Source organism: Thermobia domestica, chromosome 5, assembly GCF_964235325.1.
Source record: "Thermobia domestica chromosome 5, izTheDome1.hap1.1, whole genome shotgun sequence".
Lineage (NCBI taxonomy): Eukaryota > Metazoa > Arthropoda > Insecta > Zygentoma > Lepismatidae > Thermobia > Thermobia domestica.
In genome coordinates this window covers 249,083,714-249,107,713 of record NC_137458.1, presented here as the reverse complement: position 1 = coordinate 249,107,713, position 24,000 = coordinate 249,083,714, and the positions used below count along the sequence as shown (strand labels likewise).

The window sequence follows — 24,000 nt, the reverse complement described above, 5'->3', positions numbered from 1 at the left end:
TTTGGAAATCATGTGATTGAATTGGATCATGAATTAATTGGATCGAATTAGAAATGTCTTTATTTTGATAATAATAAGTGATAATGCTAATGAGCATAACCATCTCACTTCAGAACCATTTATATCATAAAATCTATTCCCGTGTAAAGTTTACACAACAACTTCAGACATCTTGGACTAACTCGATCAGGAAGGAATGCAAATAAGTTAATTACTATAATGCTTTGTCTAAGCTATTCTTCAAGGAAGAAATCAATTTAAAATTATTTGACTTAAAAACCTTTCATATTATAACCATTGTCACCAAAATAAAAATAAATAAATAAATAAAAAATAAAAAATGCGCAGTCGTCTTACATTAGTTCGATCAGGGAAGAATAGAAACCAATCAGCAAATGATAATTTTGTTTGGATATCTGTTTCAAAGATATGATTGATCATCACCATTTTACTTCCAAAGCATCTGCAACTAACAAACATTATAGTAGAAATTTTGATCGTTCGGATCGGATTTTCGGATAAAACCATTTAAAAAAAAAAAGCGAAATTAAATAAATTTTATTTTTATTGAAATCTCAAAGGAAACCCATCGAATTATAATAGTTATTAGTTACCTTATATGTCCTCCAATTCTATGTATGAAGTTCAACAGCTCTACGTTCTAAATTTTTCCTGGGCAATGTCCAGCACTAGCGTACGGAAATTTCATTAATGGGAATTCAAGCGCACAATCTAATATTCTTTCAGGATGAGCGTGGCTTTTGTTTATATAGTAGTAAATATATAGTAAATATCTTGCTCAGGTGGAGGGAGGGTTAAACCCTCTTTGCGTACGATACTTACGCCCAATATTATTAAGATCGAAAATGTAAACTAAGAATACTTAAAAGAATTGAGTGCATAAGATAAAGGATCGTGAAAACATAATTATTTAAAACATGTCTTTCAATTTGTTTCCTCACTCACGTGTGATTTTTGTTTTCTTTCTTCGTTGCAATGATGAAAGTATCAGTGATGAGGTATCGGTTTATACAAACCGTCCATCACTAAATTTAATTTCGTTCCTTTCGTTATAATAATGTAAGAATCAAATCTTGGAAAATATCCCAGGTAGGCAATAATTACTGTGAATTTTGTTTAGTTTTGATTAACGGATAATCTACTAACCTGGACCACCTTGACCGCCTGGTGCTCCTGGACCTCCAGGGCCACCTGGAGCACCTGATCCTCCTGGGCCACCTGCAAATACAGTACGATTTTAATTTAATTAAGAAATTATCCTTATTTTATCTCTTCATATTGATTATACTTACTATGGAAACTATGATTGGTGTTTGTAATCTAGCTTTATGTTCCGCTTTATTAAAAAACTATTGCAGTTTAATTTAACTTAGTATATTGCTAATAATCAAGTTCATATAATTATTTCTATTTTGGCAAATTTAACTTATGTGTCTTCAAAGAAACGTTTCGAAATATAATTTCATATGATGGTAACATTCAAGTTTCACCAGACGAATCATAATTTCGCTCACTCAATTAAACTTCTTATTTAATAAAGATAATTAATTTACGGTATGTCAATTGTTTTCATTCTTATTGGTTATGAAGCTCATAACTCCTCAGCTATTCCATAGATCTTATTGGACAGAATTATGTTTACGATTGAGGTTTTTCTACCCTTTTGCTTTGAGTTCTTGTTCAAAATTACGTTTAGTCGCTATTTAAATTTTACATTATATTCACAATTTGTAAAATAATAATAATACTTCAATAACATGAAAGTGTTATTTATTTTTTTAATGTTTCAGATAATTTTGAATTGTAATCAGCATTTCTACTTAGATTACTTTTCAACATAAATTCAATTACAGGATATCGCTTAAAAGACATTAAGAATTGTGTAACTGTATTTCTATTTTAAGTATATGCTTTATATACGTGGTTATTTTACCTTAATATTTATGACAGTTTCCTTTTTAAGAATTCCGGTCATTTACTCTTTAAAATGTCATAAATGTTTGCATATCAAATCTAATAAATGTGAATTTTCTTCAATAAATGTGAATGCTGCTTCCAGTGTTTATTTCAAGAAAAAAAAAACTATATATGATCGTGAGAATACGGCCTTTTATAAAGAAGTACACTATTACAGACGCAAGAAAGGAACTAAATTCGGGAGGCATAATATAAAAAGAAAATATTGTACTATTGTATGCACATTAAAAAGTTAAAGGAAAGAAGTGACAGTATCTCTAATACCCTGTCCTCCTATAATCTTAAATTTTGATTCACGAAGATTTTGATTTCCATTTTTTTGTAATGTTAATTTAAAAGATCAGTATCTGTATACTAATATGTACACTTATGTCCAAAATGATTGTCGCATAACTGTTTTCTTGTAAGAATATAATTTGATAATGATTTTGCAGGGTACTTTTAATACTGATACTAAGTGTATAATCGGGAAATATATATTTGTGTTAAATTTCATAGGAAAAGAATTATAAATACGAAAATTAGAATGAGTAAAACAAAATGTTGGTAAATGGACAAGAAAGTTTTATTTTCGTTTTATTTTTCTTATTTACTACTCTTTTGACATGAAATTTGCCACATACAAGTCTTTGCCAATTATACACATACTAACATTTTAAGAAATACCGGGCGAATTCGTTATCAAATTATATTCCTACAACAACATATTTATAGACATGCGACAATAATTTTGGACACGAGTGTACATGTATGCAATATTAATTAAGTTATTGGACTTTGAAAATTTCTCAAGCCACGTCCACTTCAAAAGCACCATGTTCCTTCAGAAGTGAAGTAGTAGCTGTCAAGAGTCTATCAGAAGTCGGAGTGGTTAGCTGCTTATGCAGCACATTATACAACAAATAGAGTGAAGTTAAAAGAGGAATATCGAAGTAGGTAACAAGGAGCCAGATAAAAAGTTACCCAAACATAGATATAAATATTATTTTGTGTATTGTTCCACTTTGTAAAAGCAACAACTATTTTATGCAGGCCGAGGAATGCAGGTATTCTAATTTCCATGGAATGCAAGACAGATTCAACTAGTTTGCACAACAATAAGTTCTAGCATTGAAATGAATAAAACCGAAAATTGACAAAGTAAATAACGTGTATTCGAAGCTCTCTTTAAACACATTCTACGAAACTTTATTACATTAGCTGTTTACCTTTTCTCCTTTATTTCAGTTCCAAAATAACCCATATTTTATGCGAAGAATTCTAAAGCCATGAAAGCATTCGCAGAAAATTTTTACAAATCCGTCTTTCATAATTCTATAAAGGTAATCCTCCTTTGCACAGGCAGGTAAAGACAAACTTTGTCTGTGTTTGATACCTGTGACGTGAATCAATAAAATTATGTTTTTTTCGCTGAAATTCTGACGGTACTTCTCTCTCTGGTATCTTAAATATTGAAAAGTGTTTGAATAAATATTTTAAACGGTATTTTATAGCAATGTTTTAAATTTATTTTTGTATTTAAATCTTAAATTTATATTTAGTGGAAATCCATGTTGTGGTTGGTTGATATATATACTTACCGGGCCCTCCCTGTCCACCTGGTGGTCCTTGAGGTTGACTTGGATAACCTAAAATAATAATAATAATAATAATAATAATAATAATAATAATAATAATAATAATAATAATAATAATAATAATAATAATAATAGAAACAATGATAAACTAATTTTACTATAATTATCTGGCTTGCTAGATTGTAAAATGGATTTATTGTGTTTATTCCGATGTTTATTTTACATTTTTGAAATTTATTTTGTGTTGATCCCTCTCATTTTACATTTTCTCTACTGTAGTTTATACTAGAATAAAGTTACGTACATTATTTTTAACACATAAAAGTCCTTGAATTTTGATTTAAAACGGTAATTTTAATTTTTGGATCAAAATATCCAACATATTTCAGGCAAAAAATTTCTTGTAGGCCTTATATCTGGAGAACTACATATAGTGTAGCCAAACCCAAACTATCACTTAGCTCAATATGATGTGCTTATTCCGTAAAAAATACGAAAACTCGATTTAGGGGCCCTGATCCACAAACTAAATATTGGCCAAGATCGCAATCTTTTGATGCACTTGTTTTTAATCATTCCTAAAATTCTTGGTTAAGATCTCAATCTTTTGATCCATTTTTTGGATCATTCCTAAAATTCTTGTTAAAATTATATCTTAAATGTGTAAAAGGAATTTAATCAAGAACTGAGTTAGAGAATATGTATTACCGCCTTGTTCTGCTGGTCCACCTGGTCCCCCTGGTCCTGCTGGTCCACCTGGTCCCCCTGGTCCTGCTGGTCCACCTGGTCCCCCTGGTCCTCCTGGTCCACCTGGAGCACCTGGCCCACCTGTAAAGATTTCACAATTAAATATATTATTTTTTAAAATAAAAAAGTATCTATACCGTTTTATTAACTAAATTGAACACTTATTTTCTTTTAGAATCTTTCTATTCTTACTTGTTACTTTCAGTATACTTTGATACACACAGACCCCGCAAAAAAATTTTTAAAAAACTAGAAATATTTGCCTATATTTCCTATAATTATAATACTAGGAATATTCGCCTATAATTTCTATAATGCGAACACTATGAGTATTCGAATATACTTTTTATAATTCTACCCAGTAAAATAGATTAAAGTTTCCTTTTAAAAAAAACTGATGTACAGGAGAAGAAATGAATTGTAACTAGAAATTTCAAAGAAACTTCAAATATACAGTTTTCTTGGATTACCACATGATTTTGTATATCAAAAGATTATATATATTTAAAGTATGAAACGATGTACTGATAACGGACACTATTGTACAGAATAGTTTTACCAGATGGTAGTTGAGCTGAGAGAGAGTTTAATTCATATACCAAAATGTAAATTAAATAAAAAATGTAAATTATGTAATATATTGCTATCTTTTGAAAAAAATGTATATGCATATGTGTATATATATGTACTCTTCAAATTTAACAAATTTGTTTTCTTTATGTTAAATAAATTACAGCTGTTTGGTTCTCTTGGAAATGACAACAACCAATAAACTTTGTGCTTTATTTATTAAGCTAGTATTGAATTTAAAGTTAGAAATAAATGTGATTATTGTTAAACAATAATTGTTACCGTTAATGAATTGTTTTATTTATTTTAGTAGTAACGAAAAGCATTTTATTCAAAACAAAAAGGAATTTGTTTCACTAATATGTGGTGTGCCCCATTCTGTAATATCTAAAAGATAAAATTTATGGAAAATATTTGAAATTCATATAATCCTCTGGCTTTTGAGCCAGAAAACACATCAATGCCGGTTCAAATTTACTGGAATTCTAGAGCTCCTTCTTTCAAAATCACCGCTAAATGAATATTTGGACAATCTAAACAGTGAAATCGCCTTCTTGCACCAGAAAACTGTAGATTCGCCCTCTTTCATGTAAAGCGTTAATCAATAAAAGAATGTAACAACGAGAAATTAGTTGCTCTTCGATTGTCTCCCACCTTCTCCCACTTTTCTCCCTAATAGTCAATTTTCAATAGTGTAAACGTGATTACAGGTAGCCTAAAACCATCGTTAGTTTCTAAAGAAGACAGTTATGAAGACTTAATTGAAATCACTCTAGTATTTAGAAGACAAACATAATACATATTTGTATACGTATGAATAACACACGTTAATATTGTTATATTAATATTATTGTATAAATTAGTTTACTTTTTTGATTTTGATTTGATTTAAGTTTAGCGTTCCTTTCAGCAGCGAGACTATATAAGACGTGGAACTACAGTTTAACGTGGGATCTAAACTACATAAACTCTCCCCGGGAATCTAATCCGTTAATTGCTTTTATTTCAATAATTTAAAAAAATGAAAAAAAAATGGATTTTTCTGAAAATAAAAGGTAGGACTTAGTTTGGTTGAATTGGATTGAAGTTTATATTTTTAGTTTGATGTCACAATCACGGAAAATATTGTTCACAGAGTGAACGTATGAATTGAGTATGTCAAAACACAAATAACCATGTATAGGTTTCATTCACAGAAATCTTGCATATAATATTAGGTACGTAGTGGTTTAATAAATACAAATTAAATTTTCCACTATAATTTAGATATAAAATATACCTTTTTTGTGAATATTAACTCCATACTAATACATTTTAAAGTTCATCTTCCTATTAGCTACAAACACATTTTTGTAGTCTAATATTTAGGAATATTTAATTTTAAATTTCGTTTCTTCAATTGCAGGGATTGTAATATCATACTTGGCAATATCACATACATTAATTGTCAATCTCATATTAGTTTTTCTACAAGACAATGATTAAAGACAATAATTAATGGTGAGCTCCCTCGCTGCTACATGTTAGTGTACGTGTCCTTGGCGCGGGAGGACCAGGTTCGAGTCCTGGAGGAAGATCATGTGTTTCGGCTCCCACGTTAAGCTGTAAGTCTACGTTTCATATATAGCCTCGCTACTGAAAGGCATGTTAAAATCCTATCTTATAAAGAACAGATCCACAAATTTCCTTCCTGGAAAACTTTCAATGTATATTATTCTTTTTGTCAACATAGGTGTTTCTAATGTTCTAATAAATATGTCACTTTTTAAATACATTTGTGAAGAATGAATTTTAGAAAAATACTACATAAATTTGTAAAAACAGAAATCGAACTTCACATTTCTTTCAATACTTGCTACTTAAATTCCGCTGTGTACTCCACCCAAAATTTCTCACTGATTTACTTCTGCTTGCAATTTTTTTATTTGTTAAAAAAAAAAAACAACAACAACAACAACAGATAAGCGTACCTGGACCACCTGGACCACCAGGCCCTTGAGAACCGGGATATCCACCTACAATTCAAGAAAATACAATATAAGTTTTAATTATATTCCTACTATTACGTATTATATTAGCATCAAGTTTAGTCTTAGAATAAAAATCATATTAGTATCCATTTTACGTTGTACAAATTGTTTATTATCCAACCAGTTAATTGTTTTCTTCTATTAGTTTTCTTCGTAAATAATTTATGGAAATGAAAATAATTTTGATTCGCTGCTGTAAATTATCTTCTAATTTAATATTAGTGTTATTCTTATAGATATCTTCTTTCATTATTTTCTTCTTTCATCAAAGCATTAAAGAACTTTCAAAAAACATTAACATCTTATACAATCAAAACAAGTCCTTTGGAGTTAACATTTAGGAGAATATATATACTAATATATAGACACTAATGCTAATACTACAGAAATGTAAGTTCTTAGAATTGTGTAATTAATTTCCTGTTGCCTGGTCAATTTCTCGTGTAGTTAATGTAAAAAAGAAAACTTTGAACTTTGTGGCAACAATGATAAAATCTTTCAGTTTCTGTACTGTTGGAAGAAAGTGAAGTTTAGAAGTTGTTCAGAGGCACCCATAACTCTCTAGCAGTAAGTTCTAAAATCTTCAATTTGCTGTACAGTGTAAGTTTAGGAATAGCCTCTACGAGAAACTATTTTATTGTTTTCGAAGAATATGTCTACGTGAGTTTTCTTTCTTTCTTGGTGCTAAAAATGAATTCAATAATCCTTCAATTTGCAATGCTTTCTGTCCTTCAAGCAGAAAGCAATGTTGTCAAATTTGAAAATTAACATAAAGTTTTATGGTACTACGTCTTTCCATCATTACTGTTATTCAACTGTTCTTACAACTTGAAATAAGTACTTCTGTTGCAAGAATAATTTCTAAGTTAAATTTAATTTCAAAAGAATTAAACATCGTAATTTTGTTTTTATACAGGAACACTGCTTGTCGTAAACATCGATTTGAGTTATGGTATGACTTATAACAATGAAGCGTGTTATATTATGCCTAAATTTGAAGATTGATACATTGTTATTATTTATTTGAAATTGTATTGAGAAACAACCGGTATGTTGAATACTACTAAAATAAATTAGGAAATATATCCTGAAGTCATATGGAGTTACAATAAATAGTGAGGAAAAATGTTTTTATGTATTCTGCAGACCTTTGAAAGGTTAACTTATTATTCATGATATAATATATTGTGAATTTATTAATACATTAAATAAATTAACGTATATTTTATATTTTTCTTGTATTATCATCATCAGCATAATTTTCTTTAAAATTTAATTTCTACGGAAAAAAAAATACTTAAGGGAAGTTGTGTATATAGAAATTTGCAATCCTTTGATTGTATTTCGTGCATAATACACTGCATTCATAAGGTCCATGAAATATTGCAAAACATCGTATTTTCAAAGAGAGACAGACACTTGCTTCGATGATTATGAAAAATTTAAGATGCGCTTATCGTACTATGTTTCCACATGTTACAAACATTCAGTGTGTCATTGTCGATCACACAGTAGAATTCTCTTCTGTAGATCAGTTTGGGTCAATTCATCAGATCAGAAGTGAATGTGACAATGGCAACTACAATGAAATTTCTCAAATCCTAAAAATCTTGTGGTTGAATGATACATTGATTTTTTCTTAACGTAATCCTTTAAACAAAATTCACATGTCAAATCTGATCATCTCGGTCTTGAAATTTGCCGAGATATGGCTAATTTAATGATGGGTCAATTTCTTATTTAGGTAGTCCAAACATCATTGTGGGAAAGTAGGAGTGCTATCTAACTGAAGGATAACATATTTTGTAATATTTCAAGGTGTAATATAAATTTATTGATGACGTAGACTGCAGTCATTGTTTCATTATTGTGTATGATAATGTATGTAAACATTTTTTTATTTTCACTGTCTTTTATTTTATTAATATACCAGTTCAAGTGCATGTCTATGTCTCTCTGCGAAAATAGTCATTTATAATGTTTCACAAACATTATGACTGCAGTGTATGTAGTAATCCAAAGGAGGAATAATTACTATTATTGAACATTCTAGAAATGTATGGAAATGTAATTTATGGTATTTGAATCGGAGAATCAACCAACCTGGTCCTCCTGGTCCACCTTGTTCACTAGGTCCTCCTGAAAAAGTTAGTTAAAATTATCAAATTATTAATAACTAAGATCTTGGATCGGGTCTTGTGCCACCTAAGATGACTAATTATACTTTAAAATGTTCCATATGTTAGATCTGAGTTTCATAAGAATTCAAGTTGAGATTAATTACACATATTTCAATTATTTCAGCAGACTTGTTCAAATCTGTTGAATACTATTCGTGTGAAAGCGAACAACAATCATAATTGAATGAACAGCAATTCCGAATAACTGATGGTTAGCATGCATGATTGTTATGTATATGACCCTTGTTCGATTCCTAAAGAAAACTACATGCGCATCACATTTCACGTTTTAAAACCCATGTCAAATATATCATAATGCAACGAATAAGCACCCAGTCAACGATGTGTGGCATATTATTATTATTATTATTATTATTATTATTATTATTATTATTATTATTATTATTATTATTATTATTATTATTATTATTATTATTATTGTTATTATTATTATTATTATTATTTATTAAATACTATGTCACTAAGGACTTCAGTTGTTGTCTCATCATAGTGTATTATAGCGTGTATGAAATGTTTTATTCTGTTTATAATAATTTATATATGTAAATTATTGAAATGTATGTTTCTTTCCAGTAAATATATTAAAGCTAAATTGAAGTGAAATCCATAGCTTAATCCTCCGAGTATGCCCTGTAAGCTAAAAGAGGTTCTACAAGATGGCGTGATTAATATTAGGAATGCTTGTGAAGAGTGTCTGAATATTCAGAAGCTATGCTCAGTATTTATAACTTTTTTCAGTAAGTGTAACACTACATATTAATAGTGCAGTTTGAACTATAACTTAATAAATAACAAGTTTAAATTTAAAAGGCAAATAACCAAATTCTACAACTAGTGAATCTGCCTATGACTAACGACTTCTAAAACATTCTACAATTAACCACAATACGATTATGAAAGATATTTTATTCAAATTAATTTTTTTGAGGGGGCGCGGTGGCTCAGTGGTAGAGCGTTCACCTCTGGTGCTTGGGGTCCCGGGTTCGATCCCAGCCCCCGCCAAGTGGACTTTGTGGTGGACAAACACCGTGCTCGTGGGTTTTCTCGGGGTTCTACCGTTTCCTCCCACTTTCTTCATTCCATAATTTCACTCATCTCTCATCATCACCGTCTCCTTTAGCCTAACCGACATAACCGTGGGATATAAAACTCAAAGATTCCATTCCATTCAAATTAAATTTTGAAACTATTTAATACAATTATATTCATACATTTTATTTAAATAGTACCAAATAACTATAACATTTAATTATTACCAAATAATATTATAAGAATTATATTATTACAACATCTGAAGTATGGCAGTAGAATGTGTTTATTTGTAAAATAATATAATATTATAAAACTGAATAATTTCTCTTATTACGAAGATTAAAAGACCATATAATTACTATGGACAATTGAATGTCTTTGAATCCCACTACCATATTATACAATTTATTCTTACATTCCTACATAAGACAATTATAAGTGATATAAGTGACTAGATCATATTGTATGGCGCCTTTGTATAACCCAATATAAAGGTGATTAAAAACTAAAGAAGACAGACGATTATACTAGAACAATTAATAATTAGAAAATGTGATAAGACGTGAGAAATTCGAGGAAACATATTTTCCGAACGAAAATCACGGGGACTATGATTGAAGTAGGAACAATTATACTAATAGTTTACGGTCTACTACTGATTCACCGTGCACTCAGCTTGCAGTTTTATGGTTAATTTTAATTAGAATTTACCTAAACGTAAGATTTACAAAAATATACTTTACAATAAAGTTTTAAGAAAGTTTTTTTTATCTATTATTTAATTGAATAAATTAATTAATTGAGTTTGTAGTAAGTACTTCATATAAGAAAGCTAAAGTAGTTTCATTGTTACAATATTACATACGTGAACTAATTTTTTACATTGATTAGGTTATTTTTTTTCCAATTTTCAAGTAGAATTAATGCTTGACTCAACAATGATAAATATTTGACAAGCGTTAATAAAATAAAAACATAACTGAAGACAATAAATAAAACTTTTGCAATTATGGTTAATGTTTTAAATATGTAATTGATTTATTTCTTGAATTTGACATAAAGTTAGTGTAAGTTCTTCCAGAAGCTTAATTTGAAAGTCACTGACATAAGCATATCGACTTATTTAGTTACATCATAAATTATGGTAAGTTTTTAAAGGACCCGGAAAATAGTATATATATACCACTATATACATTATACTAACTTAAAAATAAACGCTTGGCATTTTTTCAATAAAATATGCTACGAAAACAACTTACCAGGTCCGCCTTGTCCGTCAGGTCCTTGAGGACCACTTGGATAACCTCCTGGACTACCTCCTATAAATCAGAGAGAGAATTGTTGGTAAACAATTATATCAATATATTTAATTGAACAAAATATTCCTAAAATATAAAAAAGTTTAGGCTAGATCTTCCATGTACCAATACTAACAGCATGCCATGATGCATTTTTAACTAAAAATAAAAATATTCAACCCTTCAAAATCTTCTGTTTCGATGAATATTATTTCAAAGATAAAAGGAAAAGTTGTTGTTATTCTAAACTACAACTATGACATTTGTATTTTTAAAATAATAATAATTTCACTCTAAAAATAAATTAGTTAGAGAAGGTGATTTCCATGTTACCTTCAAGTAAAGTGTAGAACTTTCATTTGTACTAAACAGAAAAAAATTCTTTGGAAGGACATATTTTGTTAACTCTTTCTTTCTCAATCAAAAGACAGTTATTCTTCTGATGGTACTTTAAAAATATTGCTTATTGTTGGAAAATTTATGCTTTGAATCTATTGCCAAAATGCATAAGTAATGAAATGTTGGAAATGTTATTTTGTATATAATTCACTATATTTAGTGGAAATTACTAGTGTAATATTTGGTAAACTAGCAAATGATGTTATGGTAAGACATACCAAGATTGGTAAATAAATAAATTTATAGCATTCTTTAAATCAAACTAATTGTATTACCATAGTATACTAATATAGCACTTATCATGTTACCAATTTATTGACTTGTTTATTAAATAATTTGTTTTGAATGAAGATATAAAGAAAAATGCAGTTTTACATAAAAAGTTAATTTAAGTTTTGATTTTAAATGAAAATTAAGAGTAGTAAAGTATGAAATTTACGTAACACGATACCTGTAAATAGCAACAGGTCAGAAAAAAATAATGATCGTAATATGGATACGAATATATGCTTATACTATGCATGATATTTATTGTTCTATATTTTTGCCGCTATAATAAAATACATATATACACACAACATATTTCTATAATTTAGAATAATAACACAGTTACAAGGCCTGGAAAGGTTATTATTTACTAAATACTTATTAAAGTACGAGTAATAAAATAAATAACAATTTAAAGATAAGATGAAAACTAACCTGGTCCTGCAGGACCACTTGGTCCACCTGGTCCTCCTGTAAATATGATCAATTTTCAAGTTACTTTTAAGTCAATATACATTAGTAATTGAAATAAAATTGTCATAACAACAAAAATACATTTTAATTCTAGAAAGCATTGTTAATCAAGAACAATGATCATTTCATTAATCTATATATCAACAATTACAGTTTATACATGGTAAGAAAGAATATATCATTAATTGTTTTCAACCTGTTTAACTAAATGTAACAGCAATCACTTATTATTAATAAGAATGTATTATAATATATGACAGATGTGAATACATATTTTGGTATTACAGATAGCTGTATATCTTTCTACTGTTTAGAATTGGTTTAATATTGTTCCATCAAATAATACATTATTTGTTCTGGCTACTTATTTGTTAACCTTTAGAACAAATTCGTGGGACGTAAAAGTTTGTATTCAACCAAACTAAACTAAACAAACAAACCACTTTGCTTAACGGCCCATTTAGGAGCCTAAGCCTGCTCCAGCGCCATCTGCTAACGACCGGCTGAACTACGTCCAGCCTAGCGGCGAGCAAGTGGTTTAGCGCGCTGCAACGCCCTGTTCCTAACAGGTGCATCAGAAGCTTTCAAGACCTAGTGGCTGTCATGTCTTTGTTTTCACCTGACTCCCCAGTTTGTCTCACGACACTGGGTGCCGAAAATTGTAAGCACCGGCCAGGAATCGAACCTGGGACCACGCAGACAAGAGTCCAACGCTCTAACCACTAGACTGCGGTGTTTCGCAGAAATTTGTATTCATGCAATAGAAAAGAAGGAAAATTAACTTCCCCTTAAATTTTTCTACATGTAATACTATGATTTTATAACGTACTATTATATTTATCAAATATTTGAATATTAAAATAAAATTTCACCTTGCCAATTTCTCAAACATCATAAAACGCAACAAGTTGATATATTTTAGATAGAAAATATATGCTTATATTCAGAACAAGAGGACAAATATAGTGATAGGAAGTGTGCTTGTTTTACGAGAAAATGTAAATCTCACAAAAGATAAAGTCAAGTTATCAAGTTAATAAGTTTTACTGTATGAACGCTTTTTTATGTTTTTAACTATTTTAATATTATTCCTATTCCTATTCTGCCTTCTTATTCTGTGTGTGGATATACATTTGTGTCCAAAACATGCCGGTTTGTTGAATTGTATGTTATTTTGGAAGTTGAAAAAGCAAGATGTTCGAAAAATTATTATCTTTCCTAGATCTAACTCCTACAATAAAGCTTTCTATTAACATTATTATAACAGAGAATGAGATAAGTATGAACTACTATCGTTAAATATTTTTTAAATAATTATTTTGTTTTAATATTCTAATACAGTAATTCTTCAATTATTCGAGCTCCAGTCATCCGCGTCTCCAAATTTCCAGCTTAATATTAGGAAATAAAAAGATGCCTTTTCAAGAGGGAAAAAGTCTGTTCTTAAAAATATAATTTTCCCGAAATTTCTATTTAACTCAATTCAACCAAAAAAAAAAAAAAACCTATTTTAAATTTATATTTAGTTGAAATTTTCTTTTAAATTAACGTACATAGAGTGTAAAAGTGACCGACTGGACTAAGACTCGAAGCCTGGACCTCCAGGATGTTCTGGGAAACGAACTGAATGTCGTAGTGGTTAACGCATGGGCACAGTATGCCGGAGACCTCGGATTCTAATACTGGTCCAGTCGGTCAGTTTTTTACTCTTTGTACGTTATAGAATTCATATCTACAGAGGATCTGGTGTATTAAAAAATTGTTTCCTCTTTTGTGGATATATTTCTTTTAAAAAGTTTGTAGTAAAAGTGACACTACATTAGACCTATCTTTTACTAAACAAAAGCGAGTTTATAGAATATTTTATCTCACAATATTTTTTTTAAAACAAATGATTTCCCAATTATCTGGATTTCTGAATGTTCAAATTACATCCAGAACTTATTAATTCGGTTAAAACGGGAGCTTTATTGTAATCAAATTTGAGAAATACTTCTGTATTTGAATACGAGATAAATCGACTTTAACCTTACTAACATGAACTCATGAAATCTATAAAATCTTTTAGAATAGTTAACGAAAAATAGATATCAATGATTCATCATTTTTCAGATGTAAAAGAAAGAAAAAGAAAGAAATTTTTAAGATTAAGAATGTAATTATAATTCAAGTGGCAATAATTAAAAACAATTGTAATAATCTTAAAAAATTACCTGGTCCTCCTTGTCCACCTGGTGAACCTGGGCCTCCGGGACCACCTGGTCCTCCTAAAGAACAAAAGAGTGTAATTTATATTTGATAACTTTTAATTGATGAGTAATGAATAATATAGAGATTAAAAATGGAACGAAAAGAACATATTACTTATATTAAAATAATTTAAATTAAAGGTTTCGTAAACGTTGAAAACTTATTAGAAGCATATTAATTTAAATTATTGCAATAATCGTTTCTCAAGACAAATAGAGGAGAGAGTTAAAGCATTCTGGATCTTCATATTGAAAAAATAATGGGATTTCATCTTAAACTAAATTAAGTAAGTATTAAATATTTTATGACGAAAAGTAGTTCTCAACCGTGTGCATTCACTTTTAGATTTCACTACACTTATTCATAACCACAAAACAATGTTAGCTATTTAAGGATATGAATTGACACATGTTTGTTATGATTTGTAAATTTGCTCTTTCATTTACTATGCCTAATGTTTAATGTCTGCTTACTTTATTGTTTTGGTGTTTCCTGACACCTTCTTCAGCAGACCTGAGCAAGTAATGTGTAACTCATCTCACTTCTTCAAATTTTGTCTTACACTGTTTTATATGCACGGTAAAATGATTAAAGTTAAAAAAAAAAAACTTGTTAGTATGGTTATGTAAATTTCGTGCACTAGAATCCGATACATTGGAAAGACTTATTGCTGTAAAAAGTAATGCGGAATATTTTTATGAGAGCTTATAATTTTGTATTAGTTTGTAGAAATCTTGATTACTTCTATCAGGCACTTTGCGAAGATGCTGTTATAATCCTAAAACTACGATTTAATGTTAATTGTTAATTGTACCTTAAATTTTCTTACCTTAAATTATACCTAAAGGTACAATTAAATTGTACTTTAAGTACTTCTTAAACTTCCTGAGGAATTAACAAAAAATGGCTATTTACCAATGAATCCTCCCTTGAAAAATTTAAAGATTTTGATGTTTCGGAACTCTCAGCTGGTTCCTTCCTCAGTGGCAAGGTAAAAAGGATTAAAACGGAAAGGAGATAAAAGGACACCGCGTTCTTTTTTATTCAGTTCATTCTGTTCTTCACTCTGCTCTGTTCATCTCAGGATCTTTTAAGGAAGTTACTTTTATAGAGGTATGTATTCCTATTTTTACTCCTTTTATCTCCTTTCCGTTGTTACTTTGCCACTGAGGAAGGAACCAGCTGAAGATTCCGAAACGTCAAAATCTTTAAATTTTTCAAGGGAGGATTCATTGGTAAGTGGCCAACTTTTTGTTCATTTTGAATATCCCCCCATAAGCCCATGTAATTGTAATTCCTGAGGAATTGTTCAAAACGTATAAATCTTTACATTATAGTGTAAAAACTTGGCCAACTTATTGCAAAGTACCACTATAATCGTGATGTTTTGGTGTTTCTGGGAACCGAGACAAAGTTCTGAAGTGAGATGAGCTGCACCTGAGTTATCTGGATCATTTGAAGAAGGTGTTAAACAACATTGAAACGTACAGTTAAGTGTACATTAAATATTAGACGCAGCAAATAAGAGAGTAAGTTTACATGTTATTAGTGTTAGTAGTTGTTTAGAAAACTATAAAATATGTTTCTTGTTGACAAGACTACTTTGGGCAAATATACAGTACAATAGTAAAATTAGGTAGTGAATATACCCAAATGAGCCTGATTCTTCATCATAAAAATAAATTATTGTACTTAAATAATAGGAAGGTTTAATTTTCATTTCAATACGTAGTTCCAGAATGCTTTAAATACCTCTGCTATTTGTCATAAGAAGGGATCACTGCAATGTGCCTGAAAAATCGGCATATTTAGCTGCCTTCAACATTATTGATAGTTACAAAGTAAGACATTTGAAAGCGTATACTTGGTGTAATATAAATCGTTTGCATATCAAAATCAATTATCTAAATAGTTTGAAGCACAATTTTGTCTGTTCATTCTACATAAAAAGAACTAACAAATGCTGGATAGCCGAATTGATTATGTTGTTTAATAATAGCTCAAGAGAAATCAAAATTGGTTAAGCTATTAAGTTGAATACTACTACTACTACTACTACTACTACTACTACTACTACTACTACTACTACTACTACTACTACTACTACTACTACTACTACTAATAATAATAATAATAATAATAATAATAATAATAATAATAATAATAATAATAATAATAATAATTAAAAAAAACTTTACCTGGTCCACTAGGCTCTTGACCACCTGGATAACCTCCTGGACCACCTGAAAAATAGTATTAAAATTTAAAACATTAAAAAGTATTAATTGAATCAATGATCTAATGACGAACTTTCATTTTCAAAATAATTGATTGATTGATTGACTGATTGGAGTTAACCCTCCCCTTTCCAACCCCGAGACTATATGAGACAGAAGCTATTGCTTACAGTATAATCCGACTTCAGTACTTAGTTTTGTATCCGAGGCAAGCACCCATCAAGAAAATCAAAGCCGTATTCAAGCACTAGGGTTGCTGCCTTTTGGTTACCCTAAAATAGGACACATTTACTGAACATGTGTAGATCGCCGGTTTCTCATACCCAGATTTGTACATAGAATAATTTATTACGAATAATAGAAAGGAACATATATATTTATGAATATTAATTGCAATGGGAATTTAAACCAAGAAATACACGAAACAGAAAAGTTGTAAAGTCAGCTTATTGGCGGTTACTTCAACAGAAGTTATAAGTATTGAATCGGTACAAATAGACAACATAATATCATTGATGGTAATTTCGTCTGCTGCCAACATGAAAAATTTCAACGATACAAGCATATTGATGTATCGATAGCCACAGATACACATCATCATGGGTCGAAATTTACAAATATCATCAAGAACTTCTGTCGCACATTTTGTAAGTGTTTTGGATAATTCGGCATCCCGTTATATAATGCGCCCCTATCTGTCCCATATTTTGTGTCTTGGATAATTCGGTGTCCCGCCATATAATGAGTTCCTCTGAGGCATACGTCGGGGCGCTGAAAAGTTTCTTAAAATAAGATGTCCTGCCTTATTTGGAACAGGTGGCGACCCTACCACACCCACAAAAGTACGTGTGATATCCACCTGGCCTATAAGAGACACCTAATGAACAAGGGATTTTAAGTCGTTAACTTTATTTTCATATGATAACATTTACTTTCTCATACAATTTATGTCTTGTTTTATAGATACAAATAATCATGCAAAATTATATATTGTCTCTTTTATCTGTCTCTATTCTAACTGAAAAAACTTAAAGATTGAGCTAGCGTCAATGGGGTTTTAAAGGTTAATAAATAATGAGCATAGATTCCATCTCATTTTGTGATGCAATTTTTCGTTTGTTTCACGATTCTTTGATTTTGTGCAGCAAACTGCAATGCGATACCGCTTTGAAAAAAAAAAAAACTGTAAACAAAATTTTATCGTCTTCTGTTTATGTTCAGTTGGCATTACCGTGCTTGACTTCTATTAAGGTAAAGTAAGATATGATTCGTATGATGAACATAATTACATACCTTCATTACAAATGATAGATTGAACTTCTGTACTTAAAAAAAAGAAAATTAAAAGGAAAGAACAAAATGAGTTACAGTTTTTTGAGAGTATTCTTTGATGAGCTATTAAAAGATTATTAATTAGTAGTTTTTCCTTCACATTTATAGTAAATATAAAATTTAAATCTATTGGAGTTTGCTTTCAGATGCTACTGACTTGATGCCATGTATTTCTCAGTTCTGAATTTGGGAAGTAATTAGTACGAGAACAATGATTGCCTAATATCAATCCCGTGAATTTAATAATATGTTGCATGCTACGAAGAGAGTATCTGGATCATCTCTGGAAGATAATAATGACTACAAAGACTGAAATAAAATTACGTGGTGAAACATTTGAGAAAATGTATTAAAATTAATAGAAAGCATGCGGAGCCCCTTTTGAAGAAAGGTAATAGTATTATTTTGTTCATCAGTAATTATTCTGTTCACCAGCTCTCTCACTGTTTTCAGACTTTAAAGATACTCAATATATTGTGTTACTTTGGTTATTTTTAGTTGAAGAATTCTTTAATTTCTCTTGTTCATTATGAAGTCGTGTCAAAAAATAAATAAATAAATAAATAAAATAAAATAAAAAAATAAAATAAATAAATAAATAAAATAAAATAAAATAAAGGAGTACTTGATGATATCGAGCTAGAGGCATCATTATAAATACTGTAAATTCTGCTTTTAAAAACACAAGAATTATTGATGTGTTATTATATGGGTCTTATATGTTTAATTAATTATATCTGAAACCGTAAACTCAAATTTTCAAAAATCTTTAAGACATGTTGATTTTCAGAAAACTACTCGTTATTAATAAAATTTACCATACCTGGTCCACCTGGTCCTCCTGGACCACCGGGTCCACCTGGCCCGCCTATAAATACAAAGAAATTTACCTGTATTTATGAATGAATTAATATTAATAAAGTATTACTACTAATACTACTATTAATACTAATACTAATACTAATTCTACTGTAATACTACTAATAATATAGTAATACTATTGATTTTAACAAAAATCAACAATGTATTATTTTACTGGACACTAATCATAATCTAATTAGTTAATATATAAATCGTGTGTAATTAGGAAAATAAATATTTCTACTCGCTTTTTCACGAAGCTTTGCAGCCCTTGTAAACAATGCAGACGACAGTGTGTAAATGTTGCCAACTAACAGACTAAAAAGTTTATAGAAAACCTCGAGCTAACAAATTCAGAAACAAACCGAAGAGCGGGAGATTGAAAATGAAATAGCATGGACTTCTGATATATTACCAAGATGCATTTTCTTTCTCCTGAATCTTTGAAGTAGCATATAAATATAGACACAGAACACTAGGAAGCATGGCTACCCGCAGTGGGGAAGGGGGAAAGGGGATGTTGCCTCCCTTTATTTTAAAAGGTTTTTGGAAGTGCATGTCAAGACATACTAATTTGCTTACTTAAATGTTGTAACACTTAATATATTCATATTAAATACTATAGTATCTGGTATTATAGATTATTTACTGCAGTTAAAAAGCATACGCGCGTAAATAACTGTTGTTTTACTTGATGTACTATGTACCCTCTTGTATCAAAATATTGTGTATTCGCGACTTAGTTTGTGTGTCGGTGTTTTGTCCTCCCCTGGAATCGGTATTTTACCCCCTTGAAAAAGTCCTGCGGATGTCCATGCCTGGAAGCCGGGCTGAACAATCTCTTAATTTTTTCCTGTAACTGCAAATCATGGCTAATCGTGGTTGACCATAAATCCTCGTCCTTTGATATCAGGGAGTTCGCATTAATGGTTCAAAATATTCAATTTATCACTACTAAATTTTATTTAGCCTGCCCATAGCGTCAAGGGATAACATGAAAAATTAGAATAAGAGCTATTGGATCTTACTATGTTCTCTAGTCTCTGTTGTCTTACTATGTTTATTAGCTTGACTAGCAGATCTACTAAAACATATGCTCTTTACTCCTGTCCATTTCAAGACTGTTTCGGATCACTACGTAACTCTCAAGTAGAGGCAAGACAACATGTGGATCAAATAATTGTTCATTTAAAAAAAGCAAAAGAGTTTATTTATTGAATATATTACAATTTTAGTATCCCTTGAAGATTTTTTTCAGATATTTTGTTACTCCTGAGAATGGACAATCATTCTTGCGACTCTTAAATGTTCATTTAACCCTTAACGTACCAAGTCTAACTCGTCAACGTTGTTTACCAAGCTGGGGTCTTCTGGCGACCCCAAGTATTATTTTAATTTCTCAACATAGTATTGCAACTCAAATTATTATTATTATTATTATTATTATTATTATTATTATTATTATTATTATTATTATTATTATTATTATTATTATTATTATTATTTATTATTATTATTATTATTATTATTATTATTATTATTGATGTCTAAAAGCTTACCTAAGTTAAATAAGCATTATTGACATCAAATATTATGTTTAATTTAACAATATTCAGTTTTTCGTACAATTTTATACTTTTGTGTTCGTAAATCTGAAATACAAGTTTAACAATGGAGCTTTTACATTTTCAAGTATGTTTTTATTTTTTGTATTTTTTTTAACGAACGCATCGTTGATCTAATTATGTAATAGATAGTATATCCCAAACGGATGCAGGACACACATAAAAATCGAGAATAAATTGATTCTTATAGTTGCAGCAGTATCACCAAATATCACTCTCTGGGGTCCCTAGAGCGTATGTTAAGGGTTAAACCCGATCATTTAATCGATATGCGAATTATAACCAGGGGTAAAAGTGTGGGGGAACGCGGGAGAACGCCATCCCCGACCTCGAAAAAAATATGTACGGCGTCCCCTAGTTCCTAAAAAATTAAAATGGGCAAGGATAGGCGGGGAGACGGCGTGACGTCATGCCGCTTGCTACCGTCCCCCTACCTTTTTAGATCCACTTTTATCCCTGATTATAACATACAGAATTAACATCAGACGTTACGCTACTTCGAATCGGTGAAATAGCTTTTATCTTTCTTTCTTACTTATCTTTAAAATAATAGGCCTACAACTTTTTATATCCAATTATCCGAAGTATAATGCATTTAATATATTAAATAGAAATTTAGTACAAAGGCTCAGTTTTTCTTTTGGGTAACATAATGGACATTTGCAGCCCAGTTCTCTGAAACTGACTAAACAGTCTGACTACGATTAAAAAAAAAAAAAACGAAATATAATCAGAAGTGAGCAACACTGACTATGAGCCAAATGACCATTATTCTTCCATAAGAAAATAGTCCCCAAGAAATTCCACTTGTTCAACCTAGGTAGCAATTATTGTATTTTTAAATCACACTAAGAACATTGTAGTTTCAATTAAAAGCACATCTCTACATGTGGATTGATATCTTACACAAAAATATTAAATTTAACAAGAAAACAGCCACAACCACTGACAAATACGCAGAGCGCGCGCTATAGTTGATGATGGTCATGCAGGCAGGAAGGTTACCAGTGAAGGATTACATGCACGTGCAGGAGCAGAAATATTGCGGGAAACAGACGAAGCATTTTCTCCTGCACCAATCACTGAATACTCGTGCGCGGAGTGATACAAATTGAGTTACGCGGTTTGTTTTTGAAGGGTGCAAAGGTACGTGAAAAAGCAAATAGGTCCTATAATTCATATTTGTTTATTTAATGTAAAAGCCAATAAATGAATTTACATTTTAGCTATACAATTATATAATAAAATATACCCATGAATAAAATCTATTACTTATGACTGATAATTTCTATATTATTTCTATTCTATAATATAATTTCTATATTATATTATTCTATATTATTTCTATATTATGATCCACCAGATGCTAAATGAATTAATGAAGTTTAACTATTTGTTCTGTAAGAAAATCAAACACAACCTCAAGAGTGTGTCTACAAATGTAGGATTAGTTTTTATTTCTACGCATAAAAAAATGCTTATTTGAAGGTTAAAACGTTTATTGAACTGTGATATATAAATAAATTTTATTGTACCTGGTCCACTAGGTTGTTGTCCTGGTCTACAATGGCAAACTTGGGATCCAGAATCAGGTCCTCCTTTAAATATGAGAAGCAATAGTCATTATAATAAATAACTAAATACAATGAATGAAATAAATTATATCTAAATTGTCTTAGGAATAGTTACAGGGTCACACTTAAGATTTTACATTTTAAATTCTGTCAAAGTATTTAAATAAGTTATTATTTGATAATGACCTTTAAATATGTGCGTATTGATGATTGTAGAAAACTCCAATAAGAATTGGTGAACAGCTTTAATATGCGTAGAGAAAATAACTTGATATAAATACTTTTCTTCACACAATGCAATTACTAGTGTTCATTAGGTGAAATATTATAATCAAAGCAAGAACAGTGAAAAAGATTGTGTCTGTTTCCGATAATCGTGTAATGATAATGTTACAGAATAAATCTTATTGATTATAATTGAAGCTTTCAGGGGCTTTTAGTTTTATTATGTGGCTTGAAAAGATCAAAAACATAGATTCACTTAAAGGTTTGTTTTGCATATTTCAGATTGAAACTTGGTTACTGAGATATATCTATATCTATCTATCTATCTATCTATCTATCTATCTATCTATCTATCTATCTATCTTGACTATCGGGCTCAAGCCCTCCCCCTGAAATTCCCAATACAACAATAATCCTTTTTATCATTTCTAAGGAAAAATGTAAGAGCTTATTCACGTGTTGTGCATAGCCCTTCCCGAAACAAAATCCTAAATACGTCACTCGTATACATATTGTCTAAATGCGGCATTCAAATTATATAAAATATATTTGCAAAATTGAAAGTATACTCGTTATTCAGCTTTTGAAATATCTGAATTTTCAACATGCTCAAACTAATTCAAAATATGACGACTTAACTTTCCAACTAAAATTCAAACTATTTTTCTTATGACTGAGGATTTATTCAAAATATATTCTTGTACAGAATACAAAATATAGTTAACTGTGTTGATTTACTAAGAAAGGGTAATTTTAAAGTGTCTCACTCAGGAACTCAGAGTTATAATAATATTATTTTTTTTTCATTCATTACGCTAAAATAAGTTTCCCTGATGAATTTATCTTCAATAATCCTTTGCTAGTTTGTAATGCAGCTAAATAAACAAATATCCTGATAAATTTATTATCTTCGATTATGTTCTTATAACTGTAAAGACAGATAATGCAAATATCCTGATGATTGTTTTTTCTTAAAACTTCGATAATGTTTTGTTTTCTTGTCATATAGCTAAAACTAATATCCTGAAGAATTTTTCATCTTTGTTTATATTCTTTTTCTGTTGAAGTAACAGAGCTAAATACATCAAACACACCGACGGATTTCTTTCCCTCCATTATGTTCTTTTCTCTTGAAATAAAGCCTGAACAAAAATATTGATGAATTTCCTTGACTGGTGTGTGATGAATGATATGTGTATCGTATTTTAACGTTCATACCGTTCATAGATTACCAATAGTTTACTGTTTATATTCGTATCTTTGAAATTCAATTGGATAAATTATATTCCAAATTCTTATCTTG

The 24,000-nt window shown here is 29.9% G+C and overlaps 1 protein-coding gene across 35 annotated transcripts in view; it reads right to left on the bottom strand.

Annotated features, from left to right (window-relative positions):
* The window catches only part of LOC145686531 (uncharacterized), a 316,530-nt gene that overhangs the window by 20,849 nt on the left and 271,681 nt on the right, over nucleotides 1-24,000 (bottom strand). For all 35 annotated transcript variants that reach the window (XM_081759929.1, XM_081759938.1, XM_081759945.1 and 32 more), the window contains 11 exons: nucleotides 22,434-22,496; nucleotides 19,236-19,280; nucleotides 17,042-17,086; nucleotides 14,807-14,860; nucleotides 12,555-12,590; nucleotides 11,415-11,474; nucleotides 9,026-9,061; nucleotides 6,863-6,907; nucleotides 4,284-4,403; nucleotides 3,579-3,626; nucleotides 1,168-1,239 (listed from right to left, as the gene is read on the bottom strand). In XM_081759929.1, coding sequence (XP_081616055.1) covers nucleotides 1,168-1,239; nucleotides 3,579-3,626; nucleotides 4,284-4,403; nucleotides 6,863-6,907; nucleotides 9,026-9,061; nucleotides 11,415-11,474; nucleotides 12,555-12,590; nucleotides 14,807-14,860; nucleotides 17,042-17,086; nucleotides 19,236-19,280; nucleotides 22,434-22,496 — 624 coding nt within the window. The remainder of the gene's footprint in view (nucleotides 1-1,167; nucleotides 1,240-3,578; nucleotides 3,627-4,283; nucleotides 4,404-6,862; nucleotides 6,908-9,025; nucleotides 9,062-11,414; nucleotides 11,475-12,554; nucleotides 12,591-14,806; nucleotides 14,861-17,041; nucleotides 17,087-19,235; nucleotides 19,281-22,433; nucleotides 22,497-24,000) is intronic.